The sequence below is a fragment of the Pseudochaenichthys georgianus genome, chromosome 13 (genome assembly GCF_902827115.2).
Source record: "Pseudochaenichthys georgianus chromosome 13, fPseGeo1.2, whole genome shotgun sequence".
In the NCBI taxonomy this organism is placed as follows: Eukaryota; Metazoa; Chordata; class Actinopteri; order Perciformes; family Channichthyidae; genus Pseudochaenichthys; species Pseudochaenichthys georgianus.
This window is the reverse complement of record NC_047515.1, coordinates 31667093-31687907: the sequence shown is the minus strand read 5'-3', so window position 1 is coordinate 31687907 and position 20815 is coordinate 31667093. Positions and strand designations below refer to the sequence as shown.

Genomic DNA, 20815 nt, shown 5'->3' with positions numbered 1-20815 from the left:
TGCCGTTTCCTGCCTGTTCTCTTGGTGGAGAGGGGTGAAAGATGTAATAATACACAGAGCAGAGTTTACCCACAATCTAATTAAAACTGACTACAACTGGTTTCTCACTTTCATTACTGACTGAAGAGTTTTCTGGTGATTCTCCTGCTGGAGATTGGAAAGCACTGAGTTTGTTGAGTCTGTTTTACGAACTCAAACCGACCTAAAACCCTTCACTGACTTTGACTCTCTCATGAGTTTTCCATTAACTCTACAAAGGCTGACACATATGGGACAATTTTCTCAGTAATGCAAAGCAAGCTGGTCTAATGTTGGCAATATAAAGAGAGATGCAGACAGTTACGGGACTTTTCTACTGTGTATCCATTGATTCCTCGATTCTGTTTCTGTTTACGTCCATCCCTTTTTGCAAAAAAGCAGCAGTTTGTTCTTTCTCTCACCTTGCAAAATTGCTTGTGTATCATATATCTTTCTTTTTGTAGCTAATCACTGAAACAAGACTGATTTCAGAGCGGACCTTTTGAAGAAAGACTCCAGAAATCTACTTAAAAGGGGAAAAAACATGTATTTATTAATATTCTTTATTATGTCAGTGAGGAAACCCACACATTTCTTTGAACTGCTCCATGACATTTTGTGACTGTAAATTAGTAATATAATAAATATTAGGTAGCTTTTTGTTGATTTCTCTCATGTTGCTTTAAAGAGTTATTTCATTGCGGAGCATCAGTCCCACAGACCGACACGTCCATGAAAACTATGAATCAACAGAAGCTCTAGTGAATGAGAAGTTATAGCACTACTCTGAATATTCTAATAAACATTATGGAAGCACTACGCGACGCATTTATGATCTGGTTTCTTGTGTGTAACAAAGTGATGAGAGTGTTGTGTGTTATGTGCAGACCACAGAAACTAACAAATCTGTTTTCATGAACACTGGAAGGACATGCCCCTGAAATCATGATTAAATAAAAACTGAAATGACTGTCATTTATTTACCGTACACTCTTTCCCTTTCCTGCTATGAGGCACGTATACAGCTCACAAACCATTACTGTCACATCCCCTCAGCTTTCCCCGCAGACAACAACAAAAAGAAGAAAAATGAGCAAATAGGAAAAAAGTTAAGATATTAGATTTTAATTGAAAAAAAAGACATGGGCAAACAAAACATTAACTTAACATTAAAAAAAGAGGCGACTACATGAAAGAACAAGAAAAAGTAAGTCAGAAAAAACAATGGGGCGTCTTTTTCACTCATACGCAAATGCAAATGCAAACACACACACACATAACAGAGAACACTGAGAAGCCAAAGGGGCTTGAAAAGACATCAGATTTAACAAGACTAAACCACATTCTCTGCCATACGGTTGTTTGACTGTTCGAAAATTAGACAAAGTGTGCAACACATAACACAAGCCCGTGGCTGAGACTTGTAAGGCTGTATGTGGGCAACATAATTAAAGGATGTCATTGGGTCACAAAGAAATAGGAGAAACAGACATGAATACAAACTGCTACAATCACATATTTAGTCCTAATTAGGAAAAATAGTTTAGAGTTCTCAGCATCTCTTAAAACAAACTGGCTTCACAGGAAGAAAAGAGGCAGGATTTAAATTAAGAACAAAACAAGGCAAAGTGAACACTAACTGGTATGTTAGCTCTATGATTGTAACTGCACAGGAAACATTTATAAACAAACAAACCATTCACTGAAGATGACTTAGTTCTGTCTTATCTTCCCAGTTTCCACAGTAAGCATCAGACCTACTGATGGTGTTTATAGAGTAGCAGCACCACCTGCTGGGCACATCAGGGAACAACAGCCACCTGCGTCCTGCAGAAATCTGACATTTCAGTTTTTAACGTATTATGAGGTGAAATTTCAAGAGATTAGAAAAATATCTAATGACCCTACATTAGTCTGTGTCTGTAGTAATGTAACAAAAGAGCCAAATTAAATCAGCAAAATAAAAAAAATCTTTAGACTGTTTTACAGGCAATTATGTTTCATGACAAATATTTTCCTTTTTAGAAATGGAAATATGATTTCTTAGTAAATGATTTGTATAGTAATCATTAGTAGTTAGAAGTAATCTATTTGGCTAAGGTAACCAATTCCCTGAAAACTGCTTCATTTAAAAAATGAGTGAAATATGTGACATTTAGCCCATCAAACCTGGGTCATTAGTTTCCAAAATGTCTTCTTCTGTAAATTGAAATGTACAGACAATTCAAGTGTGAGCATGAGATGTGCTAGGTCAAGCATTTTAAGGGATATTTCATTTTGGTACAATATTTGTTACCTTATGTACACTTTTGTAGCCCGAGTAGTTTTTTTAGATGATCAAACAAACACTGTTTCTAAACTTGTCAAAATCTGCAAAATTCAGATAAAAAAGATGAAATGTCAGTGTTGAGTGTGAACACACTGTGGGTGCTAATGGCCAACACAGGCACTTAAATGTTGTACCCTGGGGAAATATAACCTTTTAGCTCTCCCAGGACCGGTTTGGTTGGTTTGCTCCATATTCCCTTTATCATTAAACACAACAAAAACATAAAACCATAAATACATGCAGAGACACTGAGACAATAAATGCCATTATTTAAACAACAATGGCCCAAACGTTAACACAAAAGTACAACATTTGAGAAATGCAAGTTGAACGAGCTTCAGTCTGACATGAGTGAAGGCTAGATCCTCTTTTGTCACCACTTCCTGTCCCAAGTGTTCCTCTACGCGAGCTAAACGTCAACATTACCCTTGAGTGCTATCTCACCATTTCCCACATATGACCGTTTGTGGGGAAAAAAGCTCTGGTTTTCCTCCAAAAAGCCCTATTTTCATTTCCCATATCAAGGAGTCTTAAACTCAGCAGACTCTGTAAATTAACGTTTCTCAGGGCAAAACAAACAAGCTTTAACGCCAGTGTTCTGGCTCCGCCAATTATTTTGTGTGTTATAGTGACTCCTTCTGGTGACTTCCCGTACTGCATGAAGCAGTTATTTTTAGTTCCAATGTGACAGGAAGTTAGCCTGAGACATTTCAGAATAGCATGTGTGCTCCAGCTAAGGTGATGTCTGTTCATCCTGTGCCATCCATCATTCATAGCCCTTGAGAAGGCATTTCCTGTACGTTTTTATGTTTCTACATTATATATCTCTACCTTGAGTGCATTATTGTGATCTTTGATCCCAGCTGACATTTTGTAGTTGCTGTATATGCAATATAGCCTAAACATTGCATCTGTACTTTGGCATTGACCTAATTTCATGCCGTCTTGGATATATATATCTATGTATATGTAATTATTATGTCATGTAGTTGATATTTACAATTGCTCTTGTTTCTGTATTCCTTCAGTTTCACACTGCTTGCTTAGTAAAGCTTCAAAACATCACCTCGTGGTCCCGAGTTTTACTTCGTGAGAGTGTTTATCTCGCTGTTAACCGAGAAGGAGATTTCGGCGAGGCCAGTAAAGTGAAAATAAAGACCTTCAAGCAAGTGCTATCTCCCGGATGCTGGATTCCTCCTGCATTGTCACCCACGGCAACGAGGCCAGCACGACAGCTGCAGAAATCCATGGTAGGTAGAGCAGACATACTCACCACAGTACTCCGGCCTGAACGAGAAGAGGAAGCATCGACGCATCAGGACCAGCTCCCAGCTAAAGGAGCTGGAGAGGGTCTTTGCCGAGACGCACTACCCGGACATCTACACCCGGGAGGAGCTGGCGCGGAAGATAGAGGGGCCAGGGTTGAGGCGTGGTTTCAGAACAGGCGTGCTAAGTTTCGTAAGCAGGAGCGTGCAGCCAACTCAAAGGCCAACAACTCAAACGGCACTACGGGCAGCAGCTCCAGCAGCAGCTCAGGAGAGAAGAAGAGCGGAGAGCTGAGATCTTCATCCGATGATGACGAGTCCAAAGAGTCTACCTGCAGCCTGACAGAACGGCCTCCCTGCCGGGCTTGGCAAATGGGAACATGGGCAGCCCTGCCAGCCTGAGCGCCAGCCCGGCTCCTGCCAACAACGGCTACATCAACGCCTCCAACTGTCCGGTGCTGCAGGGGCTGAAGCCGCCCAGCTGGTCCAACCTCGGGCCCTCAAACCCAGCCGTGGCCCAGCCCGCCACCCAGACTCAGGAGATTCTGAAGGGTAACCACGTCACAAACATGGAGGGTGAAGTGCCAGAGAACCAGTCTGTTTCATCCAAGTCCTCAAATGTGTCAAGAGCAAGTATGGCAGCCACTAAAGCTGAAGCCACACAAGCAAGAGCTGCATTTGCAAGGAAAGAAATAGAATTAAAGATAGAAAAGGCCCATCTAGAAGCCACACTAGATGCCCTGGAGAGAGAGGGCGAAGCAGAGGCTGCTAGAGCCGAAGCAGCCGTAATGGAGGCTGCAGTAGCAAATCTGGAGCCATCAGAAATAGAGCATAGACCACCTTTGCTACCAACACACAATTCCAAACAGTGCACCGAAGAGTACGTTAGTCAGCACACAGACACAAGTGCTAGTGGACAGCTATATGCAGTAAAAGAGAGAGCGAGAGTTAAAGAGGAGAGCCCCATGTTACATGTATATTCCCATCCCCAAGCATCAGGCAATGAGTTAAAAGAAAAATCTCCAGCATCAGAGTATCACATACTATCCAGCTACCCAGAAGATGTTCCCCCTGACATAAAGAGACAATATATTCCTAAACCATAGACCCAATTGCAGCATCATCCCCCAAGTCACATCGACTTCCCACACTACTCCAGTCATCGTAACGACAACATGCCCTCTACAACATGTCACTCCAGTGACACCTCACTTGATCTCGCCAAATATCTGGCAGGCAGCCAGCTCGTGTCATCCGGGTTTTCAAGGTTTGATGATCGGCCGGAGAATTATTTAGCTTGGAAATCATCGTTCCTCAACACCATCAAAGGCTTAGATCTCACAGCTGGAGAAGAGTTGGATCTGTTAATCAAATGGCTTGGGAGGGATTCAGCAGAGCAGGCACGGCGTATTAAGTCAGTAAATGTGAGAAATCTTCCTGCTGGATTAGACCTCATATGGGAGAGGTTGGAGGAGACCTATGGGTCGCCAGAAGCTATAAAACGCCCTTTTTACAAAAACAGACTTTCCAAAAATGACAGCTAAAGACAGCCAAAAGCTTCGTGAGTTAGGTGATCTGCTGACAGAGCTAGAAGCTGCACAACTAGATGGCTACCTTCCAGGGCTCTCATACCTTGATACTGCAAGAGGTGTCAACCCCATTGTGCAGAAGCTGCCGTGGGGACTATAGGAAAAATGGATGATGAGGGGATCTAGCTATAAAAAGGGAATTTCGGGTAGCTTACCCCCCTTTTTCCTTTTTCACAAAGTTTGTGCGCACAGAAGCCCAAGCACGCAACGACCCCAGCTTTAATCTCCCCTCAACTTTCACGCCACAAAACAAAAACCACAGATTTGAGAGTAAGGGCCCGTCCACACTACAGCTTCAAAAGCGGTTTCCAACGCGTCTGCCCATTCACTTTGAATGGGGTGACGTCACTTTTCGCCGAACTACATTGTGGGAAGCAGAGCGGAGCTTTCCTGGCGTTTCAGGCTGCAAAAGTTGAGCAATGTTCAACTTTTGAAGCTTCTGAAGCTTTCGGTGGAAGCGTCAGCCAATCAAATCATATGCCAGTACAAGCTCTAGCCAATCAAACCGCTGCTTGTGTGTCAGGGGTGGGAGATTCATGTGATTGGTTGTTGGTCGAGCTTCAGACAAGCCCAGCTCCAAGCTTTTTTTGAAGCTGTAGTGTGGACGGGCCGTAACAGTAAACCAGTCTCTGTTCATAAAACAGATATCTCATCCTCATCCACCTCTCCTTTTGCTGACCGCCAGAGCAAAAACATAGAAGACCCAGATAAACAATGCCCCATACATCACAAACCCCACCCACTTAAAAAAAATTTCTGAAGAGGATTCAGAGAAATGCCTCTGGAAAGCAGGAAGTTTCCTAAAACAGCATTGTATCTGTTTCAAGTGTTGTGCATCCACTAAGCATGTGGCAAGAAACTGTGAAGCAAACATTAAATGCTCAGAATTCTACGTAGACGATGCCCTGAAGTCATTTCCAACAGAGGAGGAAGCAGTAAGAGTCCTTCAGCAGGCACAAGAGATGTTAGCAGTCTCAAACCTTAGGCACCACAAAATTGCCTCCAACAGAGCTGGAGTGCTGGATGCGTTCCCAGCCGAGGACCGGGCCAAGGACATTCAGAACCTCGACCTCTCTGTCGACGACTTGCCTGATCAACGCAGTCTTGGGGTGATATGGAACATCATGACGGACTCATTCATGTTTCACGTTTCCGAGATTGAGAAGCCATACACACGAAGAGGTGTGCTTTCAACTGTAAACAGTCTCTTTGACCCTTCAGACGATCAAGGGACGACTGCTCCTCAGAGAGCTCTCAAGTAAAGCCAGTGAATGGGATCTTCCTCTTCCTGAGAGCACGCGTGACGAGTGGATAAAATGGCGACACTCACTCCAAGATCTACAGGAACTACATGTACCACGGTGCATACTCGATGCAATGCTTCTACAATCAGGGTGTGCACGACTTGCTCACAAAGTCTTAACCACATTAATGGCCGAGGTCACAGCCATCATCAATGCACGTCCACTGATAACAGTTTCATCCGACCCTGAATGTCCCCACATCCTGACACCGTCCATGCTTCTTACCCAGAAAACGGCAACATTCATGCCCCCTCACGACGACTTCAGTAAAGGCGAGATCTTCAAATTCCAATGGAAGCGTGTTCAGAGTCTGGCAGACGAATTCTGGAGTAGGTGGCAGAAGGAATTCCTCAGCACCCTACAAACACGTCAGAAATGGCAGCACAGAAGTCGAGACATTGAAGAAGGCAACGTCGTTCTTCTGAAGGAGAAGCAAACCAGGAGTGGCCAATGGGAGTTGTAGTGAAAGCTGTTCCCAGCAAAGACGGACTGATAAGGAAAGCAGAGGTCAAAGTTGTTCAAGACGGAGTAGCCAAGGTCTTCTTAAGACCTATTTCAGAACAGGTTTACATTATTTCGTCAGATCAAGCTGTTTAGTTGTGTGTAGCCGTCTCTTAGAGAGACCAGACGGGGAGTGTTCTGGCTCCGCCAATTATTTTGTGTGTTATAGTGACTCCTTCTGGTGACTTCCCGTACTGCATGAAGCAGTTATTTTTAGTTCCCACGTGACAGGAAGTTAGCCTGAGACATTTCAGAATAGCATGTGTGCTCCAGCTAAGGCGATGTCTGTTCATCCTGTGCCATCCATCATTCATAGCCCTTGAGAAGGCATTTCCTGTAAGTTTTTATGTTTCTACATTATATATCTCTACCTTGAGTGCATTATTGTGATCTTTGATCCCAGCTGACATTTTGTAGTTGCTGTATATGCAATATAGCCTAAACATTGCATCTGTACTTTGGCACTGACCTCATTTCATGCCGTCTTGGATATATATCTATGTATATGTAACTATTATGTCATGTAGATATTTACAATTGCTCTTGTTTCTGTATTCCTTCAGTTTCACACTGCTTGCTTAGTAAAGCTTCAAAACATCACCTTGTTGTCCTGAGTTTTACTTTGTGAGAGTGTTTATCTCGCTGGTTAACCGAGAAGGAGATTTTGGCGAGGCCAGTATAGCCATCTTTAGCTGCAGGTCAGAAGTGATGGCACAACATCAAGGCAGCAGCTGCTTTAAACATGAGTCACTACAAAATTATATTTCTCACCCTGCATCTTCTCACGAGGTTTCAAGAAGAGGGTTATGTAGTGACGCTGGAAGGACTGAAATGATTCTCATTAAATAAGGCCACCTCTAGGATGGAACACATACAGTACAAGTGGAAAATAAAGATGGTAACTCAACAAGTGTTTTTTTGAAATTTCAAATGGGAGTGCAATTTCTCTCAGAAGGCACAGTCTGGCATTAATTGGCACGTTCCAGCTCAGCTCAGCTCAGTTCAGTCTCCTGGCACCCGGTGAAACAGGCCGGTTTGATACAGTTTATTTCAGAGGCTGCTGCTGCCTCAGGCTCTCCAGCAGGATCATCTTGTGGGCGGGGTCGAGCACTCCCGCCTCCTCAAGGTCCTCCTCAGTGATATCACTGTAAAAACAATTACTATTACTCAACAGTAATGATTTACTTAAGAAAATAACAGTAGATATTTATTTCTAAATCCCACACAGATTTCTGCACTTAGATTGTTTTTCTGTTAACTATCTTCCATCTACATCAACAGGACTAAAGCATGCAGCAAAACATGAAATTCAACATGTCTGAGTGTATGTACCTGAGGAACTCCAGGTCGTCCCAGCCGTTGTGTAGGAGGCCCTTCTCATACCTCTCTAGTCCCAGTCTCTGCAGCCACTCTGCCACGGAGGATTCCCCTACAGACAGAGACGAGCTACTGCTGCCCCAAAGTGCCTGCGCAGGGGTAATTAAATACAGGATTTACTCAAAACTGCTGTAGGAACATTGCAGCTCTTCCACAAAACATTAGTCAGCAATGTCGAAAGTCAGTTAAAGATCAAATATATCGCTTGGGAAGGGCTACATTTTCTTCAGTCTGAGAAAGATGCACTAAAACTTAAATCAAAGTATAAGAGGAAAGGGATCCAGTTCCTGTAGTATGATCGTAAAAATGACTGGATAGAGGCGTTTACATAACATTCTAGAAAATATGTAGCTGGGTTATTCCCAAATGGAGAGATTGGTGTTTTCACAAAATGGGATAGCTTGGAAGAAATGACTCATGACAACCCAAACAAGACACATTTTAATCCCATCATCTGCCAGAGCATTAATGGTTGCGTTACATTTAAAATAAACAAAGTGCTCACCTCCTCTGGCATATCCTCTGCGATACTCTCTGTGATGGCATTCCTGGGCGGGAAAGTTCTGCAGGCGTCCAGATTTAATCCCATCAGATGCCCTCTGAGCGGCGGCGCAGACGGAGCGCGTGGAGGGTTCCCAGAAAACTCACTCTCACTCAGTGTCTTTGCCATCTGGAGCACCGAACACGACTGGTCGTCCAACGCCCCCGAACCTCCCCCTCCCCCTCGTCTGAAACCCTCCCCGAGTGCCAGCGGGGCTGCAGGACTGGCTGCTGGGATCCTGACCTCAGCTAGATCTGGGTAAAGAGCGCGATGAATGGAGAAGGGGGTCTCTGCCACCATCTCCACGGCCCCCTTAGGAAGAGGAGGAGGGGGGAAGTCAGGAGGGGGGCGGTTCAGCGTGCTTCCAACTGTTGCCCCGACATTCGCCCCCTGCGATGGTGCTACACAGGCCCCCCCATCGTCCTCTGACGACCCCTCCTCGCTTATAGCGCGGACCGGGTGCCCTGTGGTGGGTCTGCGTGTGTGAGAGGGCCCCGAGGCCACAAAGGGGGGCTTGGTTCGAGCTCCAGCTGAGGGAATAGGGGCTTTAGTCACCTGGGGGTTTGAGGAGGTAGGAGATGGAAGAAGCTCGGCTGAAAGAGCGGCGGCCGACTGATTAGGAACGCCCTCCAGGATGTAGTAGGCGGGGTTATTGTAGCTGTTCTTGCAGACGGATGAATCCCCGTCGTTTCCTTCCTGTTTAGGCCTTTTAATACAAACAAGAACAAAACAGGTGGTTGGTGGCTTATATTTTTTATGTTTTATGGGTTTCACGTTCTGTCAGTGTGTGTAAACGACATAAATGTGCATCAGTACCTAGCAGCAGTTTCCTCCTTGATGCTCCTTTCTCCCTCCTCACTGACTTTTCCCAGCTCCCCTAGCTGTTTACGGACCGCAGACGGCCTGCATCGAGAGCACATCGTAACAAGTTAGCTTCAGAGACAAAACCGATGATTTAGAACAATAAGCAGGAAATGGAGATTATCTAAACACTTAAAGCTCCCAAAATGGGACCATTTCAGCATGCTTGGGCACATCAGGAAAATGGCAAACATGATCAATAAAGTTTCCTCCTTCCAATATAATAATTATTTTTTACAAAATAACATAATGATGGTATTTCTGCATTGTTTAACTGTATCAATATTGATGGATAGTTAGGCAAAAAAATAGCTGTTTCTTCAATACTATTGTAAATGTTAAAGCGAATCAATCAAAAATACATTGCCATTTTATCTTGTATTATTGGTATATCTTCTATAATGTCATTATGTACAGGCAGGAAAACATGGTGTGTACAATAATGTGAAGTATTCCAAAGGATAATAATTGTAATAAAACATTCAGCTTTTTTGAAGTTCCCTATAAATCCACATCATATATCAAATTAAAAGAGTACAGTGTACTGACTTTACATATTCATGTCCCACTCTGGATGCCAAAGTGGATTTCCCTTTGGGTGCACCCGTCTCATCCTTGTCCACACTGATCCACTCTGAAATACGACCATAACAAAATTGCTGTAGGATTAAAAAAGAGTCAAAGTGCATCATTTCTCATTCATGTTTTCAAACTCACAAAGCTTCAAAGTCCTTTTATTTGTCTCAACTGCTTCCTTTACATATTTCCTTTGCACTCATTAGAACTAAGATTCATTTTAATTATCGTCTATTAAATTCTCCTACTCAAGTTTTCTGTTCTTTTCATCACAGTGGCATATAAAGCGCATTACCATAGAGTCTCTCCCTGGTTCCCATCCTTTCAGAGGGGACTCTGACCCGCATTAACCCCCTGATGTTTCCTGTTTCCTCTCCACGGTGGGACAGGTAGGTGTGGAACTGCTGTGGTGTGCTGCCAATCATAGACTTCAGAGCCAACACGCACTCTCCTAGCAGGGGGAAAAACCACAGACATGCTTGTTTGTCAGACCAAAAGTCAACTCCAAAGAACTTCACAGCAACAACAAAAACGTTCTCTTTATACCGTAGGACTCGTATCCGTCCAGGGATTTCACAGTGAGCAGCAGGTGTTGGTCCTGCAGGTACTCCACCTCTGAGAGAAGAGGTTTGAGCGTCGTCAGCTGCTTGTTGGACCAGCCCACACGCAGGAAGTTGACGTTGTCGCTGCTCTGACTGTCGTTCTCATAACTCTTCTTAAACTCTACAGAGGGATGCAGGGCAGAGGGGATGGGGGAGACAACAAAGGGAATAAGGAGGGAAGGAGAGAAGGAAGATGATTCATTCAAAGGTACATGGTAAAGAGGAGGTGGGGATGCAGCACAGGTCAAAAATGGATTCGAGCTTAAAGGTATACTGACTGCCTGAGATAGGGGAGGAAGGGAGACATACGAAAAGAAAAAACAGACACTTTTTAATTACACCCACTTGGGGTTACAGATAGTTCCTGCAAACACGTGCTTTTCTCACCTTCCAGACAAGTGGAGTAGAATTCGATGAAAAACTTGGTTCTGCTCGCCGTTTTCACTATGGCCTCGATGCTCTCAAACTCAATGTAGGCCTGCTCTGAAGACTTTGGTAGACCTACAAAGAAACAAGATGGAAGGAAGGGATGGGGGGGAGATCTTAGCCAGTGGCGCAAATAGCATGTATAAATGAGAATAACAAAATGAAAGACATATGCAGAAGAAGTTAGCCAAAAATATTTTGCATATCGTACATTTTAAATCAGTAACAATATACTAACGGCATGCACATCCCTAATCCGGGGAAAACAAAAGCTGTGATGCTACATCTGCCAACCTTAGAGAACAAAGTATGAACAAACATGCAGAATGAGTAACAGCGTGCCGTTTGATTTTCCTTTCTGTTCTGCCAAACTCATTGCTTTCTGGTCTCTGTTCAGCTGTGAGTCATTGACCCGACTACAGAAATACATCACACACTGTCTAGATTTGAGCTGGAAAACAAGAAATCATCATTACATTTCTAAGACGTGCACTCTATTTTAAAAATAAGCTGATATGGTTATGTTCAAATCATGTATTTACAGCCTGCAGAAGAGCAAGAACAGAAGTATTTCACCAGTACCTTTCTTGGAGACAAACTGGGACGTCACCCCCACCTCGAAGGTGCCGAACACAGGGGAATGATCACTGGTCACTATATCATCCGTACATCCTGACAAACAAAGCAGAATATAGTTCAGTAGGTCTCCTTGTTGATCTATCATATAACCTTCCGTAAAGCCCATATTAACAATGTCTAGACGAAAATTGCTTAAAAGATTAAGAAGAAAAAGGGACATCTGATACAATCAATTACAATGTGCTTGATTATTTTCTGCTGATGGTCTCACCATAGGAGTTGCAGACAATGTGTGTTTCTGGGTAAGACTTCCACAGGATCCTGTCACACCACGATGGAACATTAGTCCTCATCTGTGACAGACAGTAAAAAGGAAGATGCAGCAGGGTTATCAGTTGTCAGAAAAGGCTAAGAGGAAGTCTATCTGTGATGTTGATCAGTAAGTAAACAAACCCCAGTGGCCTTCTGCTTCTGCCACACATACGTGTCCCTTGAGCCACGTTCGTAACGGTAGGTGGGCGGGAACGAGATCTCTTCTTCCCCTGCAAGCCAGGAGACACACACTCACTGGTTAGGACTCGAAGCAAGTGAGTGAGTGGAAAGGCCCAAACCATTTAACAAATATCAATAAATATGATAAACACTGAATTGAGAATAAACAAATGGACAATTGCTGGAAAAAAACACAACCTGTCTCTCTTTCACACACTAAGTGGGAGTTGCATTTGTGCCGTAGAAAGAAGCCACTTTTTTTGTAGGAAAAGCTGACAGATTGTATTTTTTATAACATGAACATAGATATTCACAGACTTCTTTTTGCCACTTGATTTGACACATTTACAGTATTTGTGAGTAGTTGTTTCCTACAAAGAACTGACAAATGTTTAATCTTTGAGACACTTGCGATATCAATTCCATTATGCACAGGGAGAGGGGGTGAACAGCACTGGAAGACAGATAGAAAGACTGTCTGGTAGAAACAGGCATACTCACCAAAGCGTAAAAATACTTTGTTCTTCTCCCTCTCCAGGTTGAGCTGGTCCACCTTCAGCAGGGGCTCAAACTCCTTCCTGTTAATGTAGTTTAAAATCTCCTGCACAGACACAATAGACACAGAGCCACACAATTAAGCTTCATCAAAACCTGCTCCATTCAATCATGCTGCAGCGTGTGTGTGTGTGTGTGTGTGTGTGTGTGTGTGTGTGTGTGTGTGTGTGTGTGTGTGTGTGTGTGTGTGTGTGTGTGTGTGTGTGTTCTGCTTCACCTGTATGTCCATATCCAGCCTGTAGTTGAGGTCTCCCAGCCAGAAGAGGTGTGTAAAGCGAAGTGAGATATCGAAGGAGCTCAGCTGCTTGTCTCCTAGCGACAGCAGGCGTAGGATATCTAGGTAGTTCTGGTTCCTCCTGTATGGGTCAACGGTCACATGTGTCACAGATAACAAGAGGTAAAAGAGTAATGTGTGATGTTTTCTGGCACACAGCAAAAGTGTGTCAAAAGTCATTTGTGTCGCAGGTAAAGAAGTAATGACTGTTGTTTGGGAGGGTTACTGAGGCACTGTCAAAGTATCAACCACAAAGTAAGTGTCCAAATGTAAGGGTTAATAAGTAAAATACCCTGAAATTAAAAAAACATAAATAATGTGTGTGCAGGACTGTGGGAGGTACCTTGCAATCTTCTCATTCCCTGATGTCAGGTGACAGTTCACAAAGCCAAAAGATGTCCCATTGAACATAAAGGACACACCCACAGCTCCTTTGTTCCCTAAAACAAACAAACAAACATTTATTACAGCACTCAACTGTAATTGCTTGAACGTGTTCAAAAACAAGAACCTAAAATCATTTTGATCCTGTTGAATAAATTGCCTGTCAATGAAATGTAAAATAAAAACACTGCTATCAGAATCTTTAGTTAACTTCTTTACGAGTTCATTTTACAGAGTATATATTATAGTAATTGCATTTACTCAATGAGATACCGTTTTCTTTTAAATCCAATTCACATTTTTAGTGAGTAAGAGATGAAGTAATGAAATCCATTATAACCCTTTAACTTGCCCTTTGTTAACAGAACAAAGTCAGAGTTTCATCGTGCTGTTATTCCATTGTTGTTATTTTCCTCTGGATTTTGTTCAGAAGGTAAAACATATAGAGGAAGAATAAAGACTGAATATAGAGAACTGTTGTTACCCAATGTGTTGGCGATGCCGGTCTTGACACTGGACATTCCCACGTGGCTGATCCGGTTCTCGTGTTCCGGTTTCACCAACACAGCAATTTTTATGTTCCACAGAGTTTGCACTGCGATCTACAACCAATAACAACAACAAGCCTATAATCAACATTGGTATTTCTTTCCTTGTCTCAACTTAGCCTCAGGACCTAAATACATACAGTACATTTGATCAAGCTCAAATCATTTGACAGCTTATAAAATCTTTGTTTCCTCACCGGTTTATAATCCAGTTCCGTCTGTTCTTTCAATAAGGCACGCAGCGACTCCACCCACTCACGGTCACACACAGAGTTTTCTTGGCTTCCAAACACATAAAGGTCATGAGGGATGGTGACCGTCATCTCGTCTAGAGTCTTCCCGAGGCCGTGACACAACACCCACGAGGCCTGAGACTTCGGAGCGGGCACTGAGCCTACAAACAAAGACAAAATGTTACTTTGTCTTCCAAAAATACTAGTCATGCCCTGGAAATTCATATATTTGTGTTATCTTTTAAGCAACTTGTGAAAATATATAAGCCAGTGTGTTTTGCTATTAACATTATGTTGAAAATAACACCTAATGTGAAGACATAATAAATGTTTCTGCATGTGTCTGACCCATATTCCAGGTGCCAATGAAGATGGAAATCATGTCTGGCTCGTCTTGGTTGGAATGTTTGTTCTTCATCAGCTGCAGCAGCTGGCAAAATGCCTCCCGCTTCTGAAACACACACACACACACACACACACACACACACACACACACACACACGCACACACACACACACACACACACACACACACACACACCACACACACACACACACACACACACACACACACACACACACACACACACCAGTCAGAGGAAGTTGCCACAAAAGGGCACCTTGTTTTTAAGTAGCATTTAAGTTTCATGTGCTTTCACTAAACTATTTAACATTTAAACACATGATATGGTTTATTCCTTAGCAGCTCTCATTTAAAGAAGGCAAACAACTCTCTTTCGCTTTTTTGTTATATTGTCATTTGAAGCTGAATTGATTGCTAAGATGTGTTTGTTGGTCTGTGCCAAATCTTGGCTCTGTTAGTATCCTCAACTTTATTACATTTAAGAAATAAAAATGTGAGTGTGTGTGTTTGAATGAATAAAACATTGTACTTTCTGACATCCACAAATGTATGTGTGAGGCAGTGTGTGACTGTGTGTGTGCAGACCTTGGCACTGGCAAAGATGAAGTCTTTCCTCTGGCTCTTGTCCTTCTCCTTCTCAAAAACAATGCCCAGTTTATTCTGCACGCGCTGAGACTTGATCAGCTGACGGACTGAGACAGACAAATACACAGACAGAAGGTCAGAGATAGGAAGAAAGAAAAGCAAGGTCAGGGAGTAGAATGAATGGAGTTCAAGTTGGTTAAAATTAAGTTAATAGACTATACAAATTGTATGAAAAAAGCGTGTTTATTTTCCATTTAATCCTCAAATATAATTGTTATGATACCATGAGGAAAACTATATTGAAACAGGCTTGGATCCATTGATACATTACATCAATTACACTGGAACCCACAGACATAAAACAGAGACATTTAAACCTATTTATTTAGCTAAAACTGACATCAGGGTTTCACACAGCATAGGCAGGAGGCATCGCGCTCAACAAATATAGACTACCTCTAAAAACATCAAGTAAAAGAGTAGAGGTGCTCTTACACACACACATTTGATGAATGTGGCTATTGTTTAGGCTTTCTAAAAACAAAATTGATCACAGGACGACATACTTTACTATCTGAGCTGCTTACTCTGAGGGTGGGAAACATATTGATTACTTATGAGTGTTTGTGTAATTCTTACTTTTGTCATGTGTGAAGGTGGTCCAGTCCTCCTGGCTGTCCTTCACCTTCTTCATCACTACTAGCCGTCCTCCCTCCACGTCCACAGACAGAGTGTACTTCTGACTCTTTCCTATCTTTGTCAGCTCCGCCAGGTAGACATCCAGCTTTACCTGAGGAGGATCAGAGGAGGAGGATTTAAAAACACACATACTGGAGGTGCTTTTTGCAAAAGTGTCCACAGAGCTCTCTACTTTCTTATAATCTTAAATCTTTCACACCACCAGGGGTCTCCAAAATGAAAGTAGTTGGCTCATTTGCCCTCTTTTCTTTTACTGTTATCACATACAAAACAAGCTTGCCGCTTCTGAGGAATTAACAGAGTCCTACATTTAAGTTATAAAAAGTCAGAAAGATAAGAATTCTTAAAAGAATGCATTATTTCCATAATCGCTCACAATAACCTGATTCCCTAGGTCAGGGATGGGCAACTTTGATGGTGGTGGGGGCCACATCATTGATGTACTGGCCACCAGGGGGCCGCAGATTCACTTGGAACACACACACAAATGCCATGTGTTGTATGTAATTATTAACAAATATACTAAGTCTGACATCTTCATTGACATTTTACAATCAAAGGGAACATCCCCAAAAAATGGGAACATCCTCTAATAAGATCATTAAACAAATATCAGTTCACAGACATTTTATTTCATTTTTACAAGTGGCATGTTTGTATTGAACAGGTTATTAAACAGTGGAATAAAACTATTTTAAACTATTGGAAAGCACGGAAAATGTGTGTATTGAGATTAACCATTAGATGACATACACATGAAGTCATGAACACTAACCCAGACATTAGTTGTCTAACTTGAACCTAAAACACTTGTAGCCAGTCTCTGCATTCCCCTTATTCCACAATAAGGGGAATGTCAACACAGACACCTGTCAGCCCGCACTCTGCTGTTCCTCAGCACCACTCCCCCTCCCTCCCGCTGAAATTATGAATGAAAAGCGTAGTAATCATAGATAACACGGCAGGGTCCGTGACAGTTTGTTTTCATCTGATTTCAAATAAACAAAGTCTTGGTTTTAAGAATATTAAACTTGTTTCGCCAAATTCAGATGATAAAAACAACTTTTAAGCTTGTAAATGCATAATTACAAGAGGCAACTTAATGTCACAGCAGGCATAACAACAGCCGGTGTTTCTTGTGAGGGTTTCCCCGGGAAACAAACACAATACACACAAATGCGTCACAGATTATTTCGCGGTATTTGAAATCATTTACGCAGCTCGCGACATAACTAGGAGTCTAGTGGACGGTATCAGTACTACAAGTAAAAAAAAAATGTAATTTTTCTTTTAATTAATTACATTGTTTATAAATTAATCTGAGGGCCGCAAAAAGAGGAGGTGGGGGCCGCATCCGGCCCGCGGGCCGCCATTTGCCCATCCCTGCTCTAGTAGGTCGTTGTTGTTGAGTTTTACACACAACTCTCAGCTGTCTACATTTAAAGAGAGAATCCATTCAGACTTTGAGTCATATCATTTGAAGCCTTAACGCGGTTTGTTTGTGTCAGTGGGTGAATTCAGGTGCCACATCTTAAACCCATCTCCTCATCGTAACAACCCTTCTGTTCCTGTGCAACAGGAAGCTGCTGAAAGGAGGTCACCACAGAGGATGCAGACTTGGCTGACAGCTAATATTTTAAACCCTTAACCTCCTCTCCCTTCTTTGTAACACTTTTCCCCCATTTCTTCTAACTGATCATTATCATCTTTTTTCTCTTAACCTCTTCCATCATACTATGAGTTCTGGTTTTGTTTTGTCTGTTACCTATTATTTCTACACACTTTCAAAATAAAGACAATCTTATGACAAATAGACACAACTTCAGTCATCCACATTTACTTGAATACCAATTGTGCGCGTGAGTGCATAAACCAAAAGGGACAAATGTCATATTCTCCGATAAAGCCACTGATGATGCCACAGGATGTGCATTACAAACATTCCTGTGGTCTGCTGATAAACTTCCTGCAGTGTGTCGAGGAATATATGACTTCATAGTCCGTTTACTGTAATTCAGGTTCAGTCTGTTCTCACTGAAACGAAACCACCAATCCTCAAAAGTATCTTTAAATAAATCAGAACAAGCTTCAGACGGCTCTCAGGTTTGCCTTAGTCTTAAATCTACAGAATAAGATTTGCTGCAGCCTTTTATTCTTGTAATATAAATATGAACTATTTGAATTAAAACATGAACCGAAATTGACAATAGGGTGGAAAAAGCGTTGATGTCTCATAGGGGGACATTTGAGATAATTTAGTATCTTATTAATAAGTATGTATGTATTTACTTTGATACTTCATATATTGATTGCATCACATTTCCCTGATAAGATAAAAGGTGAAAAACAGTTTCAGTTTTAAGGTGATGCACATCCTTGAAATGTCAAATGATAAGAACAAATGACATTAACTACCGCGTTAATACCAACACCCTGTAGAGAGAGAACCATGAATAAAACGTTTGTAGCTGGTGTGTGCCAACGTACCTCGAAAGCCTGCACAGGGATGGCTTTGCTGTGACGCATGGAGAGAGGAGGAAGGGAGCAAGGAGAGGACAGACTCATGTCCTGCAGAGCTTTCAGAGCCTAAGGCGACAAAGAGAGAGAAGGAAAGCACCGAGAGTTATACAAAAATAAAGGACAAATAGAAAACACACACAGAAACAAACTGATACACTGTAAAGTGTTCAGCTTCAGTGTCTGTGTCAACAAGGAAACACATTCCCATTTCCTGAATGTGATTTAACAGGAGCAACAAAGGTGGAGCCAGTGACATCACATGATTCATGACATGCAGCCACTTCCTTCCCTGGCAGCTTAAAGCCTCCTTATAAACGAAGTCCAAGTAGAAATGGTGTCACCCATTAACAGGGCAGAGCTGGTCAAACTTCCAAGTCGGGGAAAAAAGCAAAACGTCTAATGGGTGTGGTACACTTTGCCAAAAAAAATAAATCACAGTTTAGCATGACAAAATAAAAATAGCCTTTCGGTTATGACCCACGTGTTACACCCTCTCCATCTGGCTTTCTGAATGTTACAGATTATGAAAGGAATTTTAGAAGGCTTACAACAACAACTGGCAGTTTGATCTAGAAATGTCACAAATCAGTCATTTTTTTCACTCCATAGATTTGCCTTGACTTCCATGTGTTCAAAGGCCTTAAGTGGAGAAAATAAGTTCTCCCTTACTTTCTCACACACACACACACACACACACACACACACACACACACACACACACACACACACACACACACACACACACACACACACACACACACACACACACACACACACACACACACACACACACACACACACACACACACACACACACACACACACACCAGTGGTTGCGTTAGACTTTTTCGTTGTCCGTCAAAAGGATCATAACATTTCCGTCATAATCCATTATTACCCGTCATTTTATTTTTCATGTTGTAATGATGAGATGAGACATAGCCTATTTAATATTTATGGTTTGGGTACTGAGCAGCAAATGTTCATTCATTCTTTTTATGATCCATACAGAACTTTTAAGGGCAAAAAGATGAACAGAGACACCGACCGTGTGGTCACTTTTCATGTCAACACGAACATGAATGATATATTTTTGCCTGCACTGACAGCAGAGCAGAGGGGGGCAGAGGCCGCTAAAAACACCACGACCATTGTGCCTAAACAGGCAAATATGAACAATGCCATCGTTTTAAATGAGACAATTACAATCAAAATATGTACAAAACATTTACAAGAACAACTCTATTGATCTGCTGTAGCCTAGCCTGAACGCTGATTTCTGCATCGTCGTGCACCCTCGGACAAATCCGTTACTCATCTTAGCTTTTGTACAGATGTCGCAGAACATTTTGCCATCTTCCCTCCTCAGCCACTTAAACTCTTGCTCCCACTGAACCCGGTACTCCCGCTTGAACTCCTTGCCACTTGCTTGCCCCTCTGCCGCTGCAGCTGTGTCTGTGTATTCTCTTGTTCCGATTAACCCAGCCAAATCTTTTTTCTTGTTTTGTGTCTATATCTACGCCGGGATCCGGAGTCGAGGCTGATCCTCTTGCTGTAGTCCTGTGTCTTGGATCCTCTATCCTGAGTTCTGGATTAAGTCGTGGACTTCGGGTCGTGGCTGAACCTGTCTCTGCGGTCCTGCCTGGGTCTCGTTATGCTGCTTCCCTGATGGCTTCCACAGGATTGTAGTTGACATCTTCGTAGATTCATCTTCTTATTACAGACACATGCATTTCCTAACATTCGGTCTATATGCTGTAAAATTATCTCTTCGATTTACACACGGCATCTATTGCACGTCTGTCCGTCCTGGGAGAGGGATCCCTCCTCTGTTGCTCTCCTTGAGGTTTTTCCCATTTTTTCCCCTTAAACTGTGGGTTTTCTCTGGAAGTTTTTCCTTGTACGATGTGAGGGTCTAAGGACAGAGGGTGTCGTTTTTCTCATACTGATATTCTGAACAATCTGTGCTGTTGTATTTACTGTAAAGTGTCTCTACTGTAGGCTATTTTTATTTTATGTACAGCACTTTGGCTCGACCAAAAATCGTTTATAAATGTGCTATATAAATAAAACTTGATTTGATTTGAACGTTGTCAGTTTTAGTCTTACTGGCTTGTCCTTCATCCTCCACCGCATCAATCCCTCTTTTTTCACCTTGTTTATCCACACCATCACAATTACTGGGCTTATTAAA

At 42.4% G+C, this 20815-nt stretch overlaps 1 protein-coding gene and 1 pseudogene across 1 annotated transcript in view; one reads left to right on the top strand and one right to left on the bottom strand.

Annotated features, from left to right (window-relative positions):
• The first annotated feature begins 1207 nt into the window (after positions 1–1207).
• LOC117457040 (uncharacterized) lies at positions 1208–7633 on the top strand (annotated as a pseudogene).
• A 94-nt stretch (positions 7634–7727) lies between these two features.
• The window catches only part of inppl1a (inositol polyphosphate phosphatase-like 1a), a 34117-nt gene continuing 21029 nt past the window's right edge, over positions 7728–20815 (bottom strand). The window contains exons 8-27 of the mRNA XM_034097496.1: positions 18589–18687; positions 16042–16192; positions 15403–15509; positions 14803–14905; positions 14419–14615; positions 14158–14275; positions 13633–13729; positions 13233–13371; positions 12962–13061; positions 12422–12510; positions 12240–12321; positions 11972–12061; positions 11351–11464; positions 10908–11084; positions 10657–10812; positions 10335–10419; positions 9741–9827; positions 8889–9630; positions 8339–8472; positions 7728–8151 (exon numbers count right to left, since the gene is read on the bottom strand). Of these exons, the coding sequence (XP_033953387.1) occupies positions 8052–8151; positions 8339–8472; positions 8889–9630; positions 9741–9827; positions 10335–10419; positions 10657–10812; positions 10908–11084; positions 11351–11464; positions 11972–12061; positions 12240–12321; positions 12422–12510; positions 12962–13061; positions 13233–13371; positions 13633–13729; positions 14158–14275; positions 14419–14615; positions 14803–14905; positions 15403–15509; positions 16042–16192; positions 18589–18687 (2967 nt within the window). The 3' untranslated portion in view covers positions 7728–8051. The remainder of the gene's footprint in view (positions 8152–8338; positions 8473–8888; positions 9631–9740; positions 9828–10334; positions 10420–10656; positions 10813–10907; positions 11085–11350; positions 11465–11971; positions 12062–12239; positions 12322–12421; positions 12511–12961; positions 13062–13232; positions 13372–13632; positions 13730–14157; positions 14276–14418; positions 14616–14802; positions 14906–15402; positions 15510–16041; positions 16193–18588; positions 18688–20815) is intronic.